At 43.5% G+C, this 23954-nt stretch overlaps 1 protein-coding gene across 6 annotated transcripts in view; it reads right to left on the bottom strand.

Moving 5' to 3' along the window:
- The window catches only part of LOC139335550 (synaptotagmin-2-like), a 57062-nt gene that overhangs the window by 9785 nt on the left and 23323 nt on the right, over positions 1-23954 (bottom strand). For 2 of the 6 annotated variants that reach the window (XM_070969197.1, XM_070969194.1), the window contains exons 3-5: positions 19644-19703; positions 2166-2381; positions 1674-1834 (exon numbers count right to left, since the gene is read on the bottom strand). In XM_070969197.1, coding sequence (XP_070825298.1) covers positions 1674-1834; positions 2166-2361 — 357 coding nt within the window. In that variant the 5' untranslated portion in view covers positions 2362-2381; positions 19644-19703. Of the gene's footprint in view, positions 1-1673; positions 1835-2165; positions 2382-14266; positions 14490-19643; positions 19704-23954 lie in introns of those variants that run through there. The other 4 variants (XM_070969195.1, XM_070969200.1, XM_070969196.1 and 1 more) reach the window with 3 other exon arrangements.

Below are 23954 nucleotides of genomic sequence, written 5' to 3'. Positions count from 1 at the left end.
TCAGCAGTTGACTGCAAACGGGGGCAAACATTCTGGCCCACCATTTCTCCTCAGTGAGACCCAAGTGCTTCAGGGAGAGAGGGCATCAATGACTGTCACCGATTATGTCAGCAGCATGGGTCATCCAGGAAAGTTACTCTCAAGTCAAGTTGTGGCCATTCAATGGTACCTACTGCAAGGGCATATGCTGGTCTTTGTCAAGAGATACAAACAGCTTTATCTGTCGTGGAACTCCGAGCGTGTTTGCACAAGTGGGGCACAGCGCGCGAATTTCAGACCCAGGTCAATGCATCTCCGGAGAGAAACTGTTTGGAGGGTTTTTGGTTGCGCTGCACAGTGGAGGTCTCTTACGGTGGAAACATGCTCAAAGCTCCCAGTTAGGTAAAGACTCAGCTATTATCTGACAAATATCCAGCTTACCCCTTGCACATGCATGTTAGTGATCTCTAGTGAGTGCACTTGTCATTCAAAGGCTCAACCATAGGATGAGTTTCATGTTCATTTCAAACCAGACACTTAAACACGTCCTTGTTCTGTTGTTTTTTGCCAAAAAAAATTGCAATCTCTGGATGTTCAAGACATAGCAGTTGGTGCGGCATATCAGTTCAGTGGATTTTGCGAAGCAGCTTATTCGCTCCCATAGATTCCTCAAGCACCCGCAGCACCTAAGCTTGCAAAAAACTAAGGAAGCCATAGCACTCATTGTCATCATCACTGCAATCCAACCCCTCCAAGCCCAGCCCACCCCCACCACAGCTCCCCCCCTGCCCTGGTCTGCGCTTACACAGAGCGGCCAGAGAGGGGCGCCGCGTGCTGTCAGACCTACCGTAGGCAGAGAAGTCCACCACAGTCAAGATACACGGAGCACACATAAGACACAAAGCAGGAAGGAGGAGAGCAGAGACAAAGGCAGAGATTGAACTCACAGCAGACACCAAAGAAGGGTAATCACAGCAAATGCAGTCAGCTACACTATCGGGAGCGAGGAAAATGACAGATAGAGGAGCCTCCTCATTAGCACAATCATATCTTGCGCAGCAGGGCCGATGGGTTTTAAAATAACTGCACTTTTAGATGTGTTGTATTTCGCCAAGTCATCAATCAGGCACGCGGAAAAATAATAATTATAGACCAAAGAACAGCATTGTGCCAACTGCTAATTTTCATAATTACTCTTTAATGACTGGGAAAACAATGGTTAGGCTGAACAGATAAGAGTCCTGTCATTTTCCACTCACATCCCAAAACACAAGTGAGAGAAAAGAGCAACAATAACATTCATGACAAATACATCAAATAAGAAACAAAAAAAGAGAGAGAAAAATAAAACATGGTGGATAAAGAATGTAATTAACACCTGTGGAGAATACAAACTGACTGGGTTAGAAAGCCATCAGAAAGTTAAACGGCCTGTGCCGACAATGTGCCGTCTACAACATTTTGATTAAAAGGTGTAACACGAGGACTGCTGTTCTAAATTATTGTTATATAATTAGCTGAGTCAAACTTATCACTACATGTTGTCTCTCTGTTCAGGCACAAAGCTATACTGTAAGCCGTTACATAACAGGCTCATAGGCAGGCTGAAGTTGGCTGTGGTTTGCCTTTGCTGCGTATACAACGTAGGTGTAAATCCCCTCGGTCGTGATGCCACCCCCCGTAGTCGAACACACCTCTCCCCCTTTCAGGTTCTTCATTCCCATGTCACCCTTCCCCTTCTTGCCCTTCTTGTTCTTCTTCTTCTTGCAACAGCATTTCTTGATGATGCAGAAGCAGCATGTTAGAATGAGTAAAGCAGCGACCACGGCAATGGCGATGATGGCCCAGGACGGCACTGAGGAGAACATACAAAAGACGGGACACCGGAAAGAGAAGAAAGAGGCAAATACTTTGACATTTGACCAGCCAATCATTTAGCCTACTCCATGTCATGTCCTGGGCCAAATATATTTAGTGAGAGGTGCAAGGTTAGCAATCAGATTGGGTGAAAATTAGATTTCTGTGGCATTAGGAAGGGCAGCCAGTGATCAATACTGAATAAAGACATTATGAGGCTGCCAATGCCTGCAGCCAAAGAGAAAATCTAATTCCAAAATCAATGCTTGGAGCCACATCAATACAAGTTGGTTGATCAGAAGAGGTTTGGGGTTTTGTCCCGCACTCACGTGGGATCTTGTCGATTTCATTCAGGAACTTATTCTTGATCTCGTCGAAGGCATCGTTCTTGTTGACCGGTTCGGTGGAGTTGTCGGCAGACACTAATGCGACAGGGGCTGGAGTCACAGTCAAGGCACTGGCCCCCGTTGGCTTAGCGGCGACCATGGGCGTTGTTTGATGCCTGAACAAGTTCCACTTCGTCATTTAGGCTGCACACACGGTCCCTGAAAAACAGCATTAAGACATAAAGTCACAAAGAGAGGCCAGCATTCAGATAAACCTGCAAGTATCTGACCATTTTAATCCACCTGTGTGTCAAAAAAGCTTTTAGTTGTTATGTTTTTAGTGAAAAATCAGACCCAGGATTCAAGTTCGTTGTGCAAATATGTACTCTGGAGAAAAATAATATAATAACGCACAAGTTCTGAGTTCATAATAATACATTAGTTCAAAAAAGGTAATTATTCATGGTCTATGGTTATGGTTGTTTAACTGCTCAAGATGATGGATAAGGCTTGGTGCATTACATTAATTAATAGCTGTTTTAAGACTGGAATCTAAATTAAACACCAAGTGGAGCCGCTTAACTTCTTTGGAAAATTCTCTAAATAACAAAAATGGATCAAAAAGTGGCAACAGCTCAGGTGGAGAGGGTCAGCAGCAGGGCATGAAAACAGCACAGAACACCTGCCAAATGCAGGCTAAATGCTGTCCACGGCAGGTAAACACTTCAGGTCACCTGCCATCATGGCGCACAGCTTTTTCATATACAAATAAATAAATAATATTATATTATCAAACGCAGTTCTTAAATTAAGAATAGTAAGGGATTAAGATGACATGATGAGCTGATTCCAGGTACCAGCAACATGACAGGTGATGACAGGTGAGGAAAAACCTTAGTTTCTGCTGTTTTAAGTTTGGTGGACTGATCCCTGGGCCCTGTCTACTTGAAGAAGCGTCCCTTTAGCAAAACACTGAACTCAGAATCGCTGCTTATAGGTGTGCATCCATGGGAAAAACAAGGAAGTCACCTTGGGCAAATAAATGTAATGAGACTTGGGAGCGGTGGCGTAAAATACTGGTCGTATTGGATGGGAAACAAATGATTAATTACATTTCCTGCAGCTGCTGATGGTATTGACAGAGTAAATCTTCAAAAGGTCTGAGCCTGAGCTTATCTATTCTTCTACATTTGCCAAGCAAACACACTCAGACGAGCAAACTGAAAGTGGTTTTGTTATTTTTTTGATTTTCCACTGATGCTTCTGGAGTTCCACGGATGCAAATGTTGGTGAAATAAAGGAGGTTCGTGTGTGTGTTTGTGTGTTTTACATCTATCATGGTGTTAGTTAAGCTTAATTCTTTCATAAAGCCTCAGTGAGATCAAAATCTTTTTTAGAAGGTAGACCTGAGAGCAAATTCCATGTAAACACGATCAAAAAAAAAAGCCAATTCATGCATGCGAAGCAGTCGTCACACACAGAGACACTCATTTAAATATTCAACACAAATACAAACAAGCAGAATTTGTTTGTACTTGAGATGAATGAGTTCCTCCAACTACAGTTTCCTCTGCAGAGCATTTCTGGAGTGAGGTGCCCAGTATGAAAGGAGACGATTGTCTGTCCACAAGGTTTGCAGTTACACGCAAAAGCCTAATTCAAATCGTTTACATCTTAAGGTGGACGGTGCAAACACACCACACGGATGTGTCATTCAGTCCCTGTTAGTTCAATAATTACAGTTTGACCGAAACTGTGCAGTTTAAAATATGAAGATCAAATCGTGATCAAAGTGCAATCATTTTTCAACCCACTCTTTATATATACTGTACGGTAAACTGTGGCAGAGAGTTCACAGAAGCAGCTCTAATATAAAATGCAGAAAGGCAAATCTTCAAACCACATATAAATAAATTCATCTGATGTTCCGTGAGAAACTCAAAATGCTCAAACTTAAGCTCGCAGTTTGTAATTTCTGCCGCTGGGAGTCTCTCAATCAAGACAAAGAAGCAGATTTGTTAAACAACCATCACTGCTGATGGAAATCTATCCGATGGGACTCCGTTCACAGACGAGGTCATGTAATAAAGTTTTATTCACGTTACGTTCAGTCACGTTGGCTGACTTCCTGCCTCGCTCTCCGATGTATCGACTGATGTTTAACGTGTTTCCCAGGAAGTTATAGCAGCTAGGGGAGGTGCAGGGGATGTGATGCCATTGACAGCAGACCAACTGAAACACATGGTTACATTGAATATAATGATGTATTTCTCTGGGTTTGAACATTATTAGAAACATATGGAGTAATGCGCACAAATCAATAAAATCTACCACGTCTGGTTGTTTTTAAACATTTAAATGTGGAAAACAGTTTGACATGTGACTAATACACTGAAAATCTGATCTGATGTTTTGCATATATTGTCCAAAGTATGACTAAGTGTAAGAGTTTGAATGCTTGTTCAACTCTTACACAATACAGGAAGTGCGAAACAGCTGCGACAAAGTTTTAGAAACATGCGACAAAGCTCTTTTTTTATGACTCAGCCGAGGTCTGAACTCTCTGTAACATCCAATCCATTTCTGCAGGAAGCGGCACAAGAAATTCTTTGGCGAAATGATTGATTATCACAGTCTGCACCACAGTCTGGCATTTTACACCGTTTCTAACGTATTTCATAGTGTTGCGGGGTCAGTGGACAATGATTTGAGAGCAGTGACTGACAATATTTATTGGAAATCACCATCAATTCTCAGTTTATCGCACATTTGTTTTGTGTGGACTCTGCCCTGTACTCAAGCCAACAGTGCCTGACCGGGAGAAGTGTTTAACCGTAGGAAGAAGCAAAATGAACAACTACAGCTACACTCTCTGGTGGTGTTTCCACAGGCCAAACAAATGTTCAATCAGAGCTCTTATCGGTTCCAGAAATCACAGTGTGACAAGTGCAGCTGAAAGCAGGCTGCCAACAGAGTGATGAGTGATCGGACGAGACCCCGCTTCAGAAAGCAGAGAAAGATGACAAGCATAACAAGAGGAGACTTCTGCTCGCTGATTTTATTAAAGTCATGCTGATGTGCAAAAAAAAAAAGGAGGATTTTCCCATTTCTCAAGTGCCAATTCTCCAAGTTTGTGCCAGAGATTCTGCTTGTATTTATTGCCGCATATAAATAATTCAAATTGAGGCTGACGGCAGGAAGGATAAGCTTATATTATTCAAGGGCCAGGATCTGTTTATGCATCTTAAAATATATGTCTCTAAAATAACTTGTGCCGCTCTTCTGTAGGCTGATGATACAAACAGCCAATGACTTGTTATGATTTACTGAGATGGGAACTCAGTTATTGAGAAATTTGAGAAAATGACTCAGAATCACTTTAACCCATCAAATGCTTGGGAATGATCGTGTTGCTCAATAAAACAGCAATTTGAGGCCTCACAGTCTCCGCTCTGTATTATACATTACTGTAGATACTGTGACCGTGTTAAAAGCAATCCGCTTTCATTGAGGTTTATGCACATTTTATCCTGTTTGTCCCTCACATCAGGCCGAGCCAGACCAATTAAATTAACATTCACGGATATGTGCTCAAGCATTTTATCTCCTCCGCTCTGAGGGCAACAGCGAGGACGGACAGAGAGGACACAGACTTTCACGCTATTGTTTTATGACAGCCATTAGTCCTGCTTCACAGCCAGCTCTTGGTACTCACTCCACAGAAATCAACAATATAAACAGATTTTCTTTGAAGGAGGAAGTCTGACACCTTCTTCACTCTTCAGCGAGACTAAGATTTGTGAGGAATTACCTGCTGAGGAAGCCAAAATGCTTAGGATTTTTAGTACATCAAACTTCTACTTGAAACTATCTGCTGAATAACAAGTGGACCACAATGGCTCAATCCCTCTAAACGGAGACAAAAAATCCTAATAACAAATTTAGCGGTTTTAATCATTTAAATATATCAGAGTCTACAAATACAGCAGCTCAATGAGGCTGCATTTAGGCACAGCTGTGCTCTCAGCAATGCTAACATGCTGATGGTTAGCAGCTTTACTATCTTCACCATCTAAATTGAATGTGTTAGCATGCTAACATTTGCTGATTATTGGTAAATACAAAGTACAGCTGAGACTGAGGGGAAGGTTATTGCAGATATTTGACCTTAAACCACAGTATTGGACAGAAGCAATTTTAACCTGATGGTGGTGGCAGATGAAAAGTTAAGGGATTACTAAATGATTACAGTGTAAAGAATCACCAAAGCCGAAGGATTCATCATCAGGGCCACGCCTTCGTGCAGATGTTGAGATATTTCACCGGATGAAGTGAAAATGTTCACCTGCTGGTGACGCTGCAGGAAAAGGATTCAGAAAGCCATTAAGATTCATCCTCAGGGGAGCATGAAGATCCATCAAATAGCTGATGCTAGCCACGCCAGCAGCACCCTGAACTACGCAGAAATAACAAGAGATATCTGATAGGTAGATGCAACAGCCTGCACACTTGTATAAAAAATGTATTAAGGTATTTTTAGCCTAAAAGTAAGGAGAGCGGAATTCTGACTGGAAGGTCAGTGATCCAATCCCTGAACCAAGACATTAGATCTTGGAAAGGATGTGACAGAGCATCGCTTGCTCTCTGCTTGTTACCACCACTGAGATGCCCTTCAGCTAGGCTCTTAACCTCCATATGCTCCAGTGGACCAGATCAGACTGTGGTTGTACTGGGCAGCTTCCAGGTGTTAATGTATGTAAATGTAGGAGAGTGATCCTGAGACAAGAGCGTTCATGCTCAGGCAACCTTCCTGGGGTAAATTAAAGTTAAAAATAGACCTCTTATCCGATATGTAATTCATATAATGCTCAATTACTGAGATGCGTGGGAGTTTTTCGCTCCGTCTCCCGATGTGCGTCTCATTTTGTTAGCGTTTGAGTCATCAGAATTAGTTAAAACAAAATGGCTCGGCTCCACGGCTCAGAGCTGCGCAGCTATGGGCATGATCTGGCCCTTATCACTAAACACACCGCTCTGAGTTGGACGGGGATCAAGCACTTTTATCATCGGTGCACAAATAAACAGGGTGCCCCACGTACTAACACGGCAGTTTTACTGACAAACTAACTGTGGTGCATAAAGGTTAAACATGTCTCTTAAAGCCTACCAGCCGAGACACGCGAAGGTGAAGACAGCCGGCTTTAGTATTTGTAGAAATCACTTTTGTTGTCAGTGGGAACTGGGAAAGGCTTTCATTTCAAAAGAAAGAACTACTTGTGCTTCCAAACACTGAATTTCTATAACCAAAATCAGAAAAACTTTGGAAATGGAAATTTGTCTTTGACATAGTACGAAAAACTTTCTGCTCAGGACATCTTCCTAAAACTACAGTTTAGCTACTTCTCCTTCTGTGCACCTTCTCCGATATGATTTGTGGTGGAGACTTACTAACTCAATAAATCAATAACAGACGATGAGTTTCACCTTGAGTGTCCCTCTTCCAGTATACCATAACATTGTCACTGCTCTGACATGACTTTTTTTTTGCCTTGCAGCATATTTTTCAAATATTTTTGGGGTCATTATTGTCCCGTTTGTACAGACAGTGGAGAGATGACAGGAACTGAGGGGAGGACAGATGCAACAGAGGCCAGCAGCTGCTCTCATGTCAGGGACGTTCTGGTTCGTGGTTGGCATCTTAACCCCTGAGCTGCCCCCTGCAGTATATTCAGTGGGCCGAACAGCATCTGTTTCATGCAATAAATAAGAGTACCAGAGATAAATAAGATTGGTCTGAGAAGATTTTAAATATACTCGTGCACATTAATGGATTATCACATAATATGTTGTCTTCATCATCATTAGAGAAAAATGTGAGTCAATAAGAAACACTCAAATATGCCTACAGGCTAAGTGCTCTTACTTAATCACCTCCCACCTGTCAAAGTCTAATGATAGCAACTACATCTCCTTCCTCTCCTGTATAAACACATATGTATGAAATGCTGACGTCATGTGTGTGATGACCCGTTGACCACACAGTGTGTCGCCCTCCCCAGTGACAGGAAACCCCAGCCTGCAGACAAGCAAGCTCCTGAGCTTGCTGAGGGTTTATTAGCAGTTAGCGCCCAAGTTAGATACAAGAGAAAACAACCTAAGGAGAGCGAGCTAAAGTCATGCAGCTGTTTCATTACACAACAACAAGTACCCCGAACAGCAGTTAATTAACAACCTACAGCCAGACGGCAAAGTCCTTTGTCTCCCCCCGGCCCTGACAACTTGCCTCTTTACCAGTTCAAACAGCTGTCTGCCAGCAGCCAATCTATATGTGTGTGTGTGTGTGTGTGTGTGTGTGTGTGTGTGTGTGTGTGTGTGTGTGTGTGTGTGTGTGTGTGTGTGTGTTTAAATTTGAAGGTACGCTTTTAACCATACTAATTTAATGCAGCACATGCTTTGAAAGCTACAAACGTCTCAGCGCACATTTTCAAAATGGCTTCAGTAACTGGTCACGGGGTCATGTGACTTTAGCTCGGGGCAACAGTCAGGAGCAGTGGGGCGTCAAATTAAGTATTGAGTATTAGGCACTGTGAAAAGGTTGCTGTATTCAAAGAAAAACAGCAGCGATGGCTGCTCCGCTGTCACAGCCCGCCAGATGAACAGGGTCCAAGATAGAGAGTAACCTGAACAATGTGACCCCGATGAAATCATGCAGCCCCCACTGAGGCCCCTGCCATCTGTGACATTATAGGTTATGTGTGGGTGGGTGGAGTGCTTGGCCTCAAGCCGAACTAGCTGCGCATCTTGTGCAGCTTCATTTCCTCTGAGTCTCAGTAATGCGATTGCTCCAGAAAGCTGGGTTGGGTTATTTTGAAATTGTACAAGAAGTTAGTCACTTTCAAGGCTTTAAATGCTGGAGAGACTATTAATTTGATAATTTCAGATTTAGGCCAATGCAACGTTTATGCAATGTGGTATTTCTTCCACAGCCGAGCAGATTATCTCTCTCTGAGAAAATTGCATGTGTGTGTGTGTGTGAGTGTGTGTGTGCCATCTGACTTTGCATTTCAACTTCTCATGCTGAGTGACTCTTTCATCTGAATCCCATTGAGCTATTTTAGGTGCGAGCAGAGTTGCATAAGATATCGAGGATATGATTTAAAGGGTAATTGTTCGCATCTTGAATTTGTGATAAACACACTTGAAGAAACGACAACCGCTGAGTCATAGCTGACCCCTGATCTGTCTGGACTCGATTTCAGCTGAAAATGTGGGCTGGAACATTTAGAGAACAAGGGGCATAGTATTTTATTAGATCCATCAGACAGAGCATTACTGTAGTCAGAGAGCTGAGCTGAGATGGTGGAGTTCTTTCAATTAGAGATAATGTGCAGCTTTGTTCCTGAACTCTTGCTACTCTATGGTAATTTACCCCTGCTGAAATGGACTTGGGGCTCCCACAGTCATAATGGTCTCATTTTGGCCAAGTTTTAATAGGATTACAGGGGGGATACTGATGACTGCATTGCTTATTATTTACCACTGAAGGATGAGATACGGTGTGGAAGTTGGCCTGAGACGAACCTAAGAGTATAGTTAGTTGTACAAGCAGGAAAATTCATTATGATGATACGAATGCGGCATGTCATTTCTGCTATTGTTCATTAAATGAACTCATTACTGATAAAACTTTTCCAAAATGCTGTGCATTTTTTACCTCAATGCATGTCACAATATTGAGCTAAGAAGCGGCGCTGACTCCTCAGCATCGATCCATTCACAGTGCAATCTTTATAGCTGCAGCTAGATGCATCTTTTATGCCTTCCCCTTGGTCTTATTGCTATTTTGAGCCACACCGCATGAAGATATATCTCCTTCATGTACAGTCCTGCCGCTGAACAGATCTCAGCTGGCATGCACACTCAGATAAATGCAAGTGTGTGGCAGAGACAGATTTCTGCAAGGTAGCCGACTGTAGTTGCAAAACACTCCCTTCTTTTGTCATTTCATGGTAGTGAGCCAAGAGGCTGACAAAAGCACGGGCAAATCCAACAATACAGCACATGGTGCAAAAACATGTGCCAGAGCCAGATTCTGACTCCTGCTCTTCAAGTCTCCTGCCACAGTACATCAACAAGAAAGTGCCAAGCATCTGTCAGAATGCTGTAATGTGACTTAACAGTAATTAAGCCATTCACTTCAACTAACCAGCTTTCTTTTTAAGGTGTGTATTCATCCTTATACAACCTACTGTAAGAGGTAGCCTACAGTTAATGGTGGCATTACTGTTAAAACAGAAGATGAGCTTGTGAAATTTGTATCTTTTCTCAGGTCAACACTGTGGCAATAAACCTTTCAGTGATCTCTGTGCCAACAACTAACAGAGTAAATAGCACTCACACGTTCACTCGGCAACTGATCTGCAGCACAGTCAGCAGAACTGCTTATGCAACCATCCAGAACAGGACATTTACAGAGGTATCAGACCCCTGTGTTTAGCTTCAGGGCTGCAGTCATGCTCTGAATGCAAACATACGCAGCACAAGCGTGCACAAGAAAAGACTGTGATCGCGAAACAGAGATCACACGTTCAGACCATCCTAGAAATGTTCAGGAACATTTCTGCACGGTATCACGTGTGAGTGGTAATCGGGATTGTTATTCGGGGAAATCTGTACGGCCAATTTCCCGCCTCAAGACCTACGTCAGCAAAATGCAAGAGCAACAGGAAATCCTGCTGGTGACCACGGCTGATCTGACAGCGGTTGCTGAGATAAGGATGTCAGAAAGCCCTGCATATCATCTCGCCAAAGAGATTCAGAGAAAAGCCTCTCACTCATATAACTCATTGTGTGCTGACCCAAAAGGGCAGTCCAGAGAGGCTCATTTACAACCCTGCTTGTGTAGATAAAACAATGCTTATTCTCACCTGCAGCTGAATGTGACTCAGCTATTATCAGGAGGGATCCTTGAAAAGGAGGTGGGAGGTGCCAGGGTTTGAATGCTGAGCGAGGAGCTGCAGGGATCATTTACAGCCAGTTGCCATACATCCTCCCTCTCCCTCTCAGCCCAGCCCCTTTCCCTGTCCCCTGATAGGTCGATTAATCATTCTGTCACGGAGATAGTGACCCAATCTGCATGTAAGACTGTGTGGAGAAAATGTGAAAGAGGAGAGGGCTTCTGCAGCACTGCAGATAGGCCACATCTTCTGACATTCTTGTTTTAAGAAGGACATTATGTTGCGACCAAGACCAAGTTTGGGAAATCATCCATTATGATGGCATTAAAGGAACAGTCTGACATAATAGGAAACTGCTTATTCGCTTTCTGGTGGAGAGCAGGATGAGAAGATTGATAACAATAAAATATTAAGCAGCAACCAGTTAGCTTAGCAAAAAGTCTGGAAAGAGGAAGAAAAGTTAGCATGGCTTTGCCTTAAGCTAAAAATAAATCCACCAACCACCACTTCTAAAGCTCACAAGTTAACATGTTAAGACTTATAACGTGTAAAAATGACAATTCAATGCGTTACAGGAGGGGCTATACACCAGAATATTTCTATTTCTTCTTCAGGCAACGATCAGAGACTCTAGTTACTGGCCCCCACCAGGAAATAGTCTGGCACATAACCCCTCCAACAATGTGATTTGTGATTTTTAAACTTTGGTTTAATACTAATTTAGCAAGCAAGATAAAACATTGTATCTTGCACCAGGCTAGCTGAGTCCCCCTGTTCCCAGCCTTAGCGCTAAGCTAAGCTAACAGGCTGCTGGTTGCAGAGACATGAAAGTGGTACTGACTTTCTCATCTAACTCTCTGCCAGAAAGCCAATAAGTGCATTTCCAAAAATGTCAAACTATACATGTGTAACTTTGCAAACGGATAATCTCATCAAAAATTCAAAGGTTTTGCTGTGCCATTGTAGGCGTTACACCACACATCTCCAGCATGATGAAACACACTGAAAATAATTTCCCTCATTCTCTCCAGCAAAGAGTTGCCCTGCTCTGTGTTATGCTCTCTGACCATCACAAATCCTCTCCTCCAAGAGGCTGTGGCTGAGGGAAGAAAAACGCTGCTCGAGGTCTCACAGCAAAAATTGCCATGTTTTTCTCGCTCTGAAGATTAAAGAGTGGTGAAAATGCCCCGTCAGCGCAGCAGGATGCTGCGACTGGTGACAGCGCCTGACCATTTAACACTGACACTCTCTGCCATCGTCTGCCAGCAGCACACCATCAAATGGGCTGGGGCCAGGACTGGGAAGGCTCAGCTCTCACCTGGAGTGAGGAGCCGACAGCGGCTGAGCAATCTCAACGACAGCAGTGCTAATGTGTCAGAGAGAAAATCACCGACTGTCTCTCAGAGTCCAAGGCTGTGTCATTATGAACAAACATCTGCTTGTGGAATACTTCAAAACATGAGCAGAGAAGAATCATTTCCACATAATGAAGCATCAGGAAGGAGGAAAACAAAGGTGATGTGGCTGCAAGTGGATGAACCCACTCAAGCCACACACTTTAGGAAGCTACACAGTTAGAATAAGCCTCTTTTATTTCTCCTCTTCTGTGAGCAGTTCCAGCATCCGGGCACCAGCTGCCTTCTTGGAGGGAGCCAGCAGGAAAAAAAAGAAATAAGATTGGTGAACTTCAAAGCATCCTCTCATTTTTCTGGTTATGTATGAGAGACTCGGAGAGTATTTCTCAGTGTGAGAGCCAATGGGAGCGGCTGCCTGAGGTACGGACTTAATGAGCCTGCCTGAATGTTTTAGAGCCTGACAAAAAAAGAACCGTCAGAGCATGCTCAGTAACAAATAGTCTCCTGCACTCAGGACACTGGAGCAGCACACATGTATGCAGGTATAGTATATACCCAGCTGTATATACAGTACATATAATATGATGCTCCACATCCCCCACACTGTTTGTTTACTGTACTCCTGAAACCTGAGCGATCATGTGGCGCTCCAAATACGCGGCACTGACTGTCTGTGACAATTACAACAGCAGAGACTGAACGAATAAACATGGTTTATATTCAAGATGTTACTCCAGGACACAAAACCCCATGAAGACAGACGAATAGATAATTCCCTTTGTGCATAATGTGAAAATTGTGTTGTATTTGGAGTTGTTTTGAAACAGCAGAGGTTCACACTGGGCTTAAAACCTCCACTTCAAAAATAATCCATTCATAGTCTGTTCGAATTAATTTGAATTAAACTGGATAGGATAAAAAAAATTCTGTTGTGCTAATGATGAGCCTGATGCAGACCTGCAAGAGTCAGCATTTGGTAGTGAGATGTACAATTAGCCCAAGATAGGTTTTGTCCTTGGTACTGTCACCTCGGTGCTGCCTGTGCTATATGTCCCATGAGAGACAGCAGAAAAAAAGAGCATCCTGCAGCACTTTATAAAATCCCCACCCTCTACTCTCCATACTCCTCAGCACAACTGTCAGCCCCTTTTAATGTCTGGCTGCTCACTCTCTAAAGATGAAGAACACCATGGTCTTCGTCCGTTAAACTGATACAATACAGCAGACCTGAGGTATTTTAGTGTAGTGCAGCGTTTGTTCTTTTGGCTTCACCTGGCTCCACCAGGTTTGCGAGAGACGCTGGTGTGGCTGAAGGGGTAAGCAGAGCATCTGTCAGCAGGGCAGCCTCCTGGACACTCTCCAGAAGGCTCTCTCCTACACCCACCAGGCAAGCTAAATGAGGCATGATCAATGAGTATAATCTAGATCCAGAGCTGCACCCCCACCCGACCCCCCTTTCTAAAAACAGTGCCCAATGTGGAACCATAACAGATTGCACACAAATTGCATGAACGCAAGCTCCGTAGCTGGATCCCAGCGCACATCTGGACCCAGAGGATGCTCAGTATTCCCTCCACAAAGGCTTATGAATTAGCTGAGTAAAGTTTGGGACCACATGCATCGGGAAGCAACATGCACACAGCACCTGCATTACGGTAAAACCAACAGAAAGGAAACAGTCTGCAAAAATCCTCAACTACAGCAGCAGCCTCAAATGCCTATAACTCCATTCCAGACTCCTCAAAGGACGTGTTCAAGCAATGCTGAGAAGAGAGTTGAAATACACCCTTACCAGCACTACCGTAATTCCGTAATCCTGTTCTCCACAACAGGCTAACCCATTCACCAAAGAGGCACTTAGGGTTAATGTTACAATGCCTTAATAACGTCCCTCGACCGCTCTGCCATCAGCACCAGAAACTGCAGTCCTCTTCGCACTGTTTCCACTGCAGCACTACTTGTTCTCCCACACACACACACACGCACACACACGCTCACTCATTCTCTCGGTGACTACCCCCACCTCCGTTTCTCTCGATCCCCTCCTCCTCCCACTCAGTCTTTCTATCTCTGTCACTGAAAGGATCCCCCTCCCCTCCCCTTTCCCCTCTCCCTTCCCCTTCTCTCCATCTTCCATCTCTCCCGTCCAGTCCAGCTCTCACTAACTCAGCCGGGCTGATTTGTGATGCTGCTCGCAAGGTGCTGTATGCAGCAATATGTGCCCCGATCCAACGCATAAGGGCAATCCAAAAGCATCCGTGTGCTCTACTGTCCGACCCAGCACCCACACCCTCGTTCAAACAGCACCGCTGCTCGGGGACTCCACGGGGATCAGATATGCTCCTGGCTACAGCTGCAGCTTATAAGCTTGAGTGGATGTAAATAACTAAACAGAAAAAAAAAGATGACATACTGTAGATGAGACCTCTAGATAATAGGGCGAAGACGAGCAGAAGCCTGTCTTTTGCTGTGTGCTTACCGCAGCAGTAGTCTGCTGCTGAGTCTCTTTCGCTCTTGCCATCTCTATCCATTTATCTGAATTATGTCTTTGGACTCGCAGTACTCCCACTGTCATCAAGGAAGATTTTAATCCTACGACAATGGCACAAAGACTTGCAGGGTATGGCGTATGTAAGCGTGCAAAGATGTGAGAGTTTTTGGTATGATTCACTGGCCAACAAATTTTCCCTTTCTCACTGTGCTTTATATAAGCACCAGAGGAGTCATAATGACTGGTTTGAGTATAAAAATCACATAAAAAAGGGTTAGAAAATAAAAAAGAATCATAGTGTAAATATATGTTAAGCCATCAGCAATGCCACCCAGACCACCCCTTAGCTCACAATGTTTTTTTCCATTCCAGTTGGCATATTGCTGTGTAAATCAGCCTGTTTAATGACAAGATGTGACGCACTAGTTCGCTTAACACCAATGCTGAACCAGACAGTTTGGAGCCCTTTGGGTATTTCTGCGTGTCACCAAGAATTATCATCGTCCCCTAAGTGAATCACCCTCCTTATTGGGCAGGAATGAGCACTTGAACAAGAAATCAATAAAGTCTCAATCAGTGAAAATGGAAGGGGGAGAGAGATGGCTTTTTGTAATTTCAAAACATACAACTGGAGAGAATCTAATTTGTTCCCTGTCTGCGATACCGTTTCTCAGCTTTGGGTTCAGGCAGTAATGCATGGTTGCTGGTTTTGAATCAAAAGTGATGTGGTGATTATAGGGGAGGCAAAGCTGCTGAGGTGAAGAAAAATGACACCAGGACAGCTCTGTACATTTAGAACGAATCACGCGAAAACATGAAAACCGATGTGTGTTTCCGTACTATGCTACTTCCCTACCTGTATGTGGCACCAGACATAAACCTGAAGAAAATGCTCACAAAAATAGAGTTTCATTTCTTAAAAAAGGCTAATTTCCTTACAAAAGATGGGCATTGTAGTTTTTGGCAAACGTTACTCAAACGGGAGTAAACACTGCATCCGCTGGGGACTATTTTCTGCGGAGGATTAATACACATTTGGTTTGTCAGAAGCATTTAACTGCACTAGGACAGTGTACGTAGGCCTGACTCAAGCTCACAGTGCCCACCTTCATTGCAATGAGAGAATATGTCACCCAGTGCAACAGTGTGGCTCACTGATGTGTTTTTAATACTTTTTGGGCAAATATGGAGGTCTGCATCACAGAGGAAAGAGCTAAATCGGGCTTTGCCCACACAGACTGAGGGAGCTTTTGTGTCTAACTATAATTTTGCTTTTACTTTATTGTGTGCCAGCAAGGAGATATCAGCCAACACACACGCTGTAAATCAAATTGCTCATACAACCTTAAAATTAAGTCCATGACGGATAGATAATGTAGCAAAATAAAGATATATCCCTTCCTCATCAACAACCTGGTGTGACATTTACATCTTGCTATTAAATCTATGAAAGCTTGTCAAGCCTGTAGTCCTCAGTACAGTTTTCCACATTGTAAGAGCCATCTTCCAGCCCAGTGCCCTGAAAGCCAGGGAGGTCTGATTCAGAGCCTGAGTGGGGACTGGATATTGATCCAAACGAGATTCATAGCATGCTGGGTAAACCCATGGTGAGCAACACTGGCACCTGTCCCATGTGACATGAAACACAGACGCATAATGATTTGTAGCAGCAGATGACTGGTCTTATCATAGTTTTATATGGCTGCCTACAGCTACAGCAGATGCCAAATACACTAATAATCTAGTCATCATCAGCATCGTTTCATTGAGTAAAAAGAAAAACTCCGTCAGACCTTACTTTGAACTAAACAGGCCAAGGCTCCAGAGAGATTCAGTGCAACTTAGAATACATATTTAATAAGGCGGGCGTGTTGTGGAGACTGTATTAAAGCTGCTCAGTCAATGGCTCTGAGAAGCCATTAAAATGCGTTGCCCTCCCCAGCCTTTTCTACGAAATCACATGTGACAACATGTGTTTTTCTGCGCAATGATTTACGTGGCATGGCCGTGTTTTAACAAGGTGACTGTACTTCGGAGGCAGGAGAGATGTTTCTCATCACGAGAACGGAGGAAAATGGCAAAAAAAACAGAAACGACGACAAAGAAAAAAGACGTGATGCTTCTTTTCTATGGCGGTGACACAAAAACGAAGAACAGGAAATTGATCCAAATGCTACACGCGCGTAAAAACAGAACACATGCACAACCATATGACAGCTTTTTATCAAGTGAAGATTTATGTCTGCGGTGGCCCTAAACGTGAGGCAGCAAAGCATCTCTCCCTCGATCTGTTTAGCGAACGCCTGGCAGTCAGGGATTAGATCTGGTTCTGTGGTGCCGCAGATGTGAGGAGGCACAACAATGCAATACTTTGTGTTTCATTGTGTTGGCCCGTTTTAGAGCTGGCAGAGTGAGAGGGAAACTGCTCCATAATGTCACTCCACAGTTGTTACGAAACTATAATTTGTGCTATTGCAGCTGAGGATTGAAGGGCTACAGCAGGCGAAAACACCAGTTTTGGGCTAAATGGCAACTGAGATGATATGTTTCAATAACAACTGTGATTTGATAGACTGTACAAATTAATACTCACAACAATTCATATTCTACATTATAATAACATTATGCACAAAATAGCCTCTTTTAGCAACAAGGAAGGCTGTTTTCTTCAACAATTATACGCAATCACCCTTCTGTGAAGAGCTGAAATTATTAGTGGATTCATTTTTAAAACATTCATTAATCATCACTCTCTGGTGCTTTTCCCTGTTGTACATTAAAGTAAACTGAATTTCTTCGGGTTTCAGGCTATTAGGCAGAAAAAGCAGTTGGAAGATGTTGCTTTGGGCTCAAGGAAACTGTGACGGACACTTTTCGCTATTTCACGATTTTCCAAGCAAATGGCAGATTAATTTGGTAAATATTGGCTCTACTTGTAGGCAAACATTTCATTAACATTAACAGTGGATCACTTGTGAAAAAGGTCACATGTCGTCATGAAAACAAAGAGCATCATCACCTGGTTCTGCAGCCCCTCTCGGCTCTGTTGAGCCCCTCTCAGCTGACTGTTCTCTTACTGCTCATAGTGTCGTTTTTGCTCAGCAACAAGCAGCAGACAGGCAAAGTTATTGACTAGCTGGCGAACTTTGTGGAGCATTTATGCAGCAGCTAAATATCCCGATATTTCCCTCGGGAGCAAGTGGAGACCAGTGGAGGAATAACAGAGCGAATGTTAGACTTTCATTTGGTGGCCAGAATCACGACTGCAAATGAATGATGATGCTGTTTCATATCTGCTGCTCGACTGTCTGCTAACGAGTTCATTTTAAAAGTGTCAGTTTTATGTTTATGGTTTGTTTCAGCTGCCTCCCAGAAAATCAGTCAACGCAGGTTTAAAAGGTTCAAATATCTCCGTGTTTGAGCTCTTATTCATGATGTTTCATCCTGATAAGATAGAAAGGCTCTTTTTTTTCTGATTCACCTGTGGTGCATCTCTCCGGACCTCAGATAAGGGTGAATTTATGTGCCTTATAATGCCTAATACATCTCTATCTTAAAAAATACAGAGTAACACTATGTGTTTATAAAAAGCTACGACCTCTCATGGTGCTGCATATTCAACCAATTGTGCACCACCAGTCCCCAGGGTACGACTTCTCATTCAGTAGATGTTGAGCTGATCAATGTTAATAACAACGAGGCTGACACAGGGCAGTGAGGGCTGAATAATGGCAGATGGCTGTAGTGGCAGAGCCCGTCTAAAAGCAGCGGCCGGTAACCGTCCTCCCAGGCGTGGCCATTGTCCGCTGGGGTTTATTAGCTTTCTGTAGCGTCCGAGGCACTGGAGCTTCCATCACTCATGGAAATGACTCTGATTAATCAGCTGAGTGCTGGAGTGTGCAGGCTATGATGGAGACTGGCGCACAAAGAGCCAGTCCTACAGTAAATCATGCTTGTTCACAGTGGGCTGCACCTCCGTCCTCACCACGCCTTTCCTGCTCGCTACACACTGCAGTGGGCTCCCTCCTCCCTGGCTCATGCAAAGCTTTTCTAAGCACAGATGGGAGAGTGGGGAAAACCCAACACACAACGTATCATGCTGACACCTAGTGGAGTCCAAATCACGTCAAGGCTCGTATCTATTTGCGCATACTGTCGTGCTGTGCTGCTTTCATTTTTGGATTCCGTGTTCAGCCCAGACATATTCCTCTGGAGTAATTCGGTATGAAGTTTAAATAACTCCACTCCTCAGGAAAAATTCAAGCAATTAATGATAATCAACAGACTTTTCCTTTCACGTCAATTAGTGGTTCACCCTACAGCTCATCAGAGGGTTATATTACTGGGCAGCTTCAGAGAGAGAGCATCCAGCTGTAGACAGTCCGCCATCTGCGCTGTGCCTTCAGTGGACAGTGAGGGAGCGGAGGCAGGCTGGACTTCTCAAATGACCAGGAATGGATGATATTTCTGTGAGGGGAGCTGCAGAGGATGGAGGCATCTAACAATGTGCAGTGATCTGTCTTCTCTTAAAGAGGACGGTCACAGCAATGACACTGGACTGCTCTGATGGAGTGGAGTTTCTCCGCCTCCTCCCTTCCTCTCTCCATCCCTCAACCTTTAAGTTCAGGCTCAGAGCCTCGACTCGTGCACACAACATCTTTGCTGGCAGGATACTTACAGCCGAATCTTGAATCTTGAAAGCGGCCGGAGGTAATCACAGTGAGAATGTTGTCAGGCCCTGAAAGAGAAAGACAACGTGAGCTCAGAGTATTATACTGCAAGGAGTTCCTTCCTGGAGATTAAGCTGATGCGTGCATCATTTCGAGATAATCTACAGCATTAAATCGCACTCCATGAACACCTGGTGTGACAGGCATTCCTGAGATAAAAAGACAAAATAAGGATAGAAAAACCAAATGAGACTTTCAATTTGGACACTACACAACACTGTTAGAGCAGAAATCATTTCGGAGCCACGAGAAGAATATTGATGGCTGTCCCCTTCTCACATAAACAAGCTGATGTATGCCTGAAGCCAACCGTTTTGATCCACAAAGCTGCAGGACGAATGAATTATCACTGACAGCTATCCGCTGCACACTACGGCTCGCCAGTTATTGAATTAAATCATTGTCATTGCCAAAGTATCACTGCAATGACTCTCTCTTTCAAAAGTGAATCAAATGCTGACCCTAACACAGCTCTCTGTACCAGAACACAAAGTTCAACCTGAGACAAAGGATCCCTCAACCCCTAAAACAGGATCGTGATCCTTTCTCCACGGTGGTGCTTCCAGAGTTAACCTCTAAACATCAACTCATCAGCCATTTAGTGGTATTTTAGGACATTACTTACAAATACAACACATGGCTCTGCTACATAAATAACAGAATCTAACCAAAGCAACGCACTTTTAGAAATATTTTTTACAACAAAATCACTCTAGTTAAATAAAGATTTGCCTTCGGTCCAACATTATATTCAATACTCAGCTGACTAATTCCAGAGCATTGACTATTCATTGACTAATTTACACATGTTTACACATTACACATGTTTATTTGCTCTCTTGCTGAGAGAGATAACAGATAGAAACACTATGATGTCGGTACATTAAATATGGAGCTACATCCAGGAGGTGGTTAGCTTAGCTTAGCATTAAGGCTGGAAACAGTGCTGTGCTGTTTCTCGGCCTTGTTGTGAGGTAAAGAGGAGACATAATGTCTTAATCAGTATGTGCAGGCTTTTTTTGTTTCCTTTGGACAGAGCCAGGCTAGCTGTTTCCCACCGCTCCGAGTGTTTTGGCTAAGCTAATCCTCTCCTGGCGGCGGCTTCATAATAAAGGCACAGATATGAGGGCGGTATCAAGCTTCTCATCTAACTCGGAGCAAGAAAGCGAATGAGTGCTTTTCCCCAGATGTTGAACAACTCCTTTAAGGTACAACAATCAGATCTAAGTCACCTTCTTAGCAGCATAACGTGGCCGGAGGCTTTCCGCTGTGACGAGAGAATTAGAGAATTTTTGAGATCAGCCAAATTCTGCCCGTGTTCTTCTGCAGATCTTTGAGGACAGTCTATTTGTGGCCCAATTTACTTCTTCTATTTTAGCAAAACAATCAATTTCATGACTCACTGGACTTAATTGCTTTATTGTAATTGTATCATGGAAGACATCCACAGGGAAAGATAACAACGTCAGTCTGAGCAAGGAAGAAAACAGTTCACACGATTTAAATCCGCCATCACCATAGCAGCTTGTCGCCTGTGAATTATATGTATTACATATTAAAGTCGCTCTCTAAACATACTCAAAGCAGCTCATTTTCCCATTCCGGTTGCTATTTATGTAAGGAACACCCTTGAGATCAATCCATCATTTGGATCTGCTGATGCTGTAAAATCTATAATGAAAACAAACACTGATAAAACGCTGAAAGGAATCGTTTTCTGTACCACGTGCTGTGACCTTTTAATTCCAGCGCACTTGACTCAAAGTATTTCCAGACGACAAGATGGCTGATGACAGATATCAGTGACTGGAGAATAATTTCATGGTCTATGGAGGGGTGAAGACTGGGGACTCTTTAGGTTCCTGTGCAGTGAAATACCTGCAGTCCTCATAGAAATGACATGAAACTGTCAAAGTGAGTTGTTTGCAGCCGGCTGAGGGGCCGCAGTGACAGGGAGGAGAAAAGCAACGCTTCAACGCTGCTTCACACTGCAGCACTCCGACAATGCAAGTGGCATTTCCATTGATTCGCACAGAAAGGTCAAACGACAAGGACGGAATTCACAATCAAAGCCCAAAACACTTCATCACACCTGATTTGAATCTCTAACATTAAACGTTCTCGCCTGTCATAAGCTTCTATAATAACATCATCTCACAGCAGAAATAAACATTATCCTGCGAGGACAGTGCTAAGGTCGAATCTCATTCAGAAAAAAAAGGGAAAAATCTTGAATGATCATAAATTGGCTCGCTGATTGAGGCGACAGGCCCTGATGTGCAGATTCTCCGATACAATCACGTTAAAGGGAATTGCCTCTTGGTGAGCATAATTGGATCTTTCCCACGCCTATTTATGTCCTCAAGGGGCCGTCCTATGCGGGCAAAAGAAACCAAAGGGAATTTAATGAGGACTCGCCCTTTGGTTTTTATTTCAAGTCCGTGCCAGCGAACCATGCGGGCAGAGTCATATCAGAATGAACATTGATAAGCCAAATGATTAAAAGCCAGGACACGGGTCGCCAGATGTGAAGGAATTCCCAGACTTTTAGTTTTTTGTGACTTTAGTTGGTCTAACAGGTCTAAAATAGTCTGAAATCCTGCACCAATTCATCAGCACATAAGCCTCAACGTGGTCTGAAATACTGAGATTTCTGCTCATTTTTGAAAGATTTGAAGCAAAAAATCCTTTTTGTTATCAACTTATTGCAATATTGTGATATACAGGGGGCTAAATAATGTCTTTAACTGGTTTTTAAACAGCCTGAAAACATATTTAGCCTATATGTAAACACTATTTTCTGCTAAAGTTGCAGCAATTTTGATTATTTCACGAGCGATTACCGTGTCTGCCTTTTTTTGGGGCTCTTTTACTAGTTTGAAGGGGGCGGAGCTCAGATGGAAAATCTGATGTCACACGCTTCAGTGCACCAATCAGGATTCAGCATTTAAATCGGAATCTGATGACAGTTTGTAGATTGTTTGGTCACTGATGTTTTAATACTGATCTCTGCTAATTTAGCTGCATATAGATATATAATATTACAAAGAAATGCTTAAAGTTTCAAGCCATGTTTTCTGTTAAGGCTGCATTACACTAAAGGTGTGCAATTATCTGCCCTGACTGGCCATCACATGTACACATCTGACTCTATCTCTCTCACATCTGCTCTATCTTTTTCATTCTGTCAACATCACCCAGCTCGAGCTCTTCAGTACTTTTAGGTGGAAATTATTCCTGCAGCACTGCTTCAGTCGTCTGTGCGGCCCGTTGTTTTTATTGACTCTGTCCATGACTGTGAGCTTGTCTCATTGATTAAACAAGTCCACGGCTGCAGACTTGAATAAGGCTTCCTTCCTACAGACCAAACTGCTGAAATCACACTGCTGTCCAAGAGAAGGAGCATGCTCTTTTATTCCCCAAATGATCTCTGTTTGATGAAGAGGACCAATGTAGTCCAAACAACCGGAAAAGTCACACAGCACCAAACTACAGAGCCTTTCCATTCTTTAACAAGATTACTGTGCAGCCTCTAAGACAGCACTTGAATTGCTGAGCCCCCAAGGATCCCATGTTTTCTTTCTCTCTCTCTCAGTCTCTCGTTCTCTCTGTCTGTGTCTGTCTCTAAGACACGTGGCTCTCCATGACTGTTGCTCCCACTCAGACAGGGGGAGGAGGGATTCATGTGGGGCAAAGGGAGCCTACAGGAGACTTTGGGGGGCTCTCAGCTGCCCTGCGCTCTCTGGAGCGTAGCGTATGAACACTGGGAGATGTGCATGTGTGAGCGAGGAGCTTTCCACGCAGGAGGGATCTGGCCCAAATTTAATCTCTCTATTGTGAGGATGGAGGGTTAGAGGAAAAAAAAGGGCCGCGCCTGCTGAAATCCCACTGGCAGTGCTGCAATGCAGGGGTTTAACATAGAGCTGGAAGGCAGGCAAACACATTAAAGAACTGGCCCTCCGATCGCACACAATACACACATTTTCACACAAACACAAGCACGCACAGGTGGATGAACGCATGCACGCACACCCACAAAAGCCAATTTGATGTGAGATGCCTCCATAAACAGTGTTTGACAGGCAGGAGAGAGCGATTTCTGCATCATAAAATGTTGTGACGCCTACATGGAGTTTTATAAAGCTGCTCTTCTTTAAGCTAGGTCACGTGTAATTTCTTACAGCCCGGGAAGGTCAGGGATTAGAGGCACCGTGAAGGGCAGTCAACTCAACTTAGATAGCAAATGAAAAGAGTGAAAA

Source organism: Chaetodon trifascialis, chromosome 8 (assembly GCF_039877785.1).
Source record: "Chaetodon trifascialis isolate fChaTrf1 chromosome 8, fChaTrf1.hap1, whole genome shotgun sequence".
Lineage (NCBI taxonomy): Eukaryota > Metazoa > Chordata > Actinopteri > Chaetodontiformes > Chaetodontidae > Chaetodon > Chaetodon trifascialis.
Note: the sequence above shows the minus strand (reverse complement) of the source record. Positions and strands in the feature narration are given on the sequence as shown.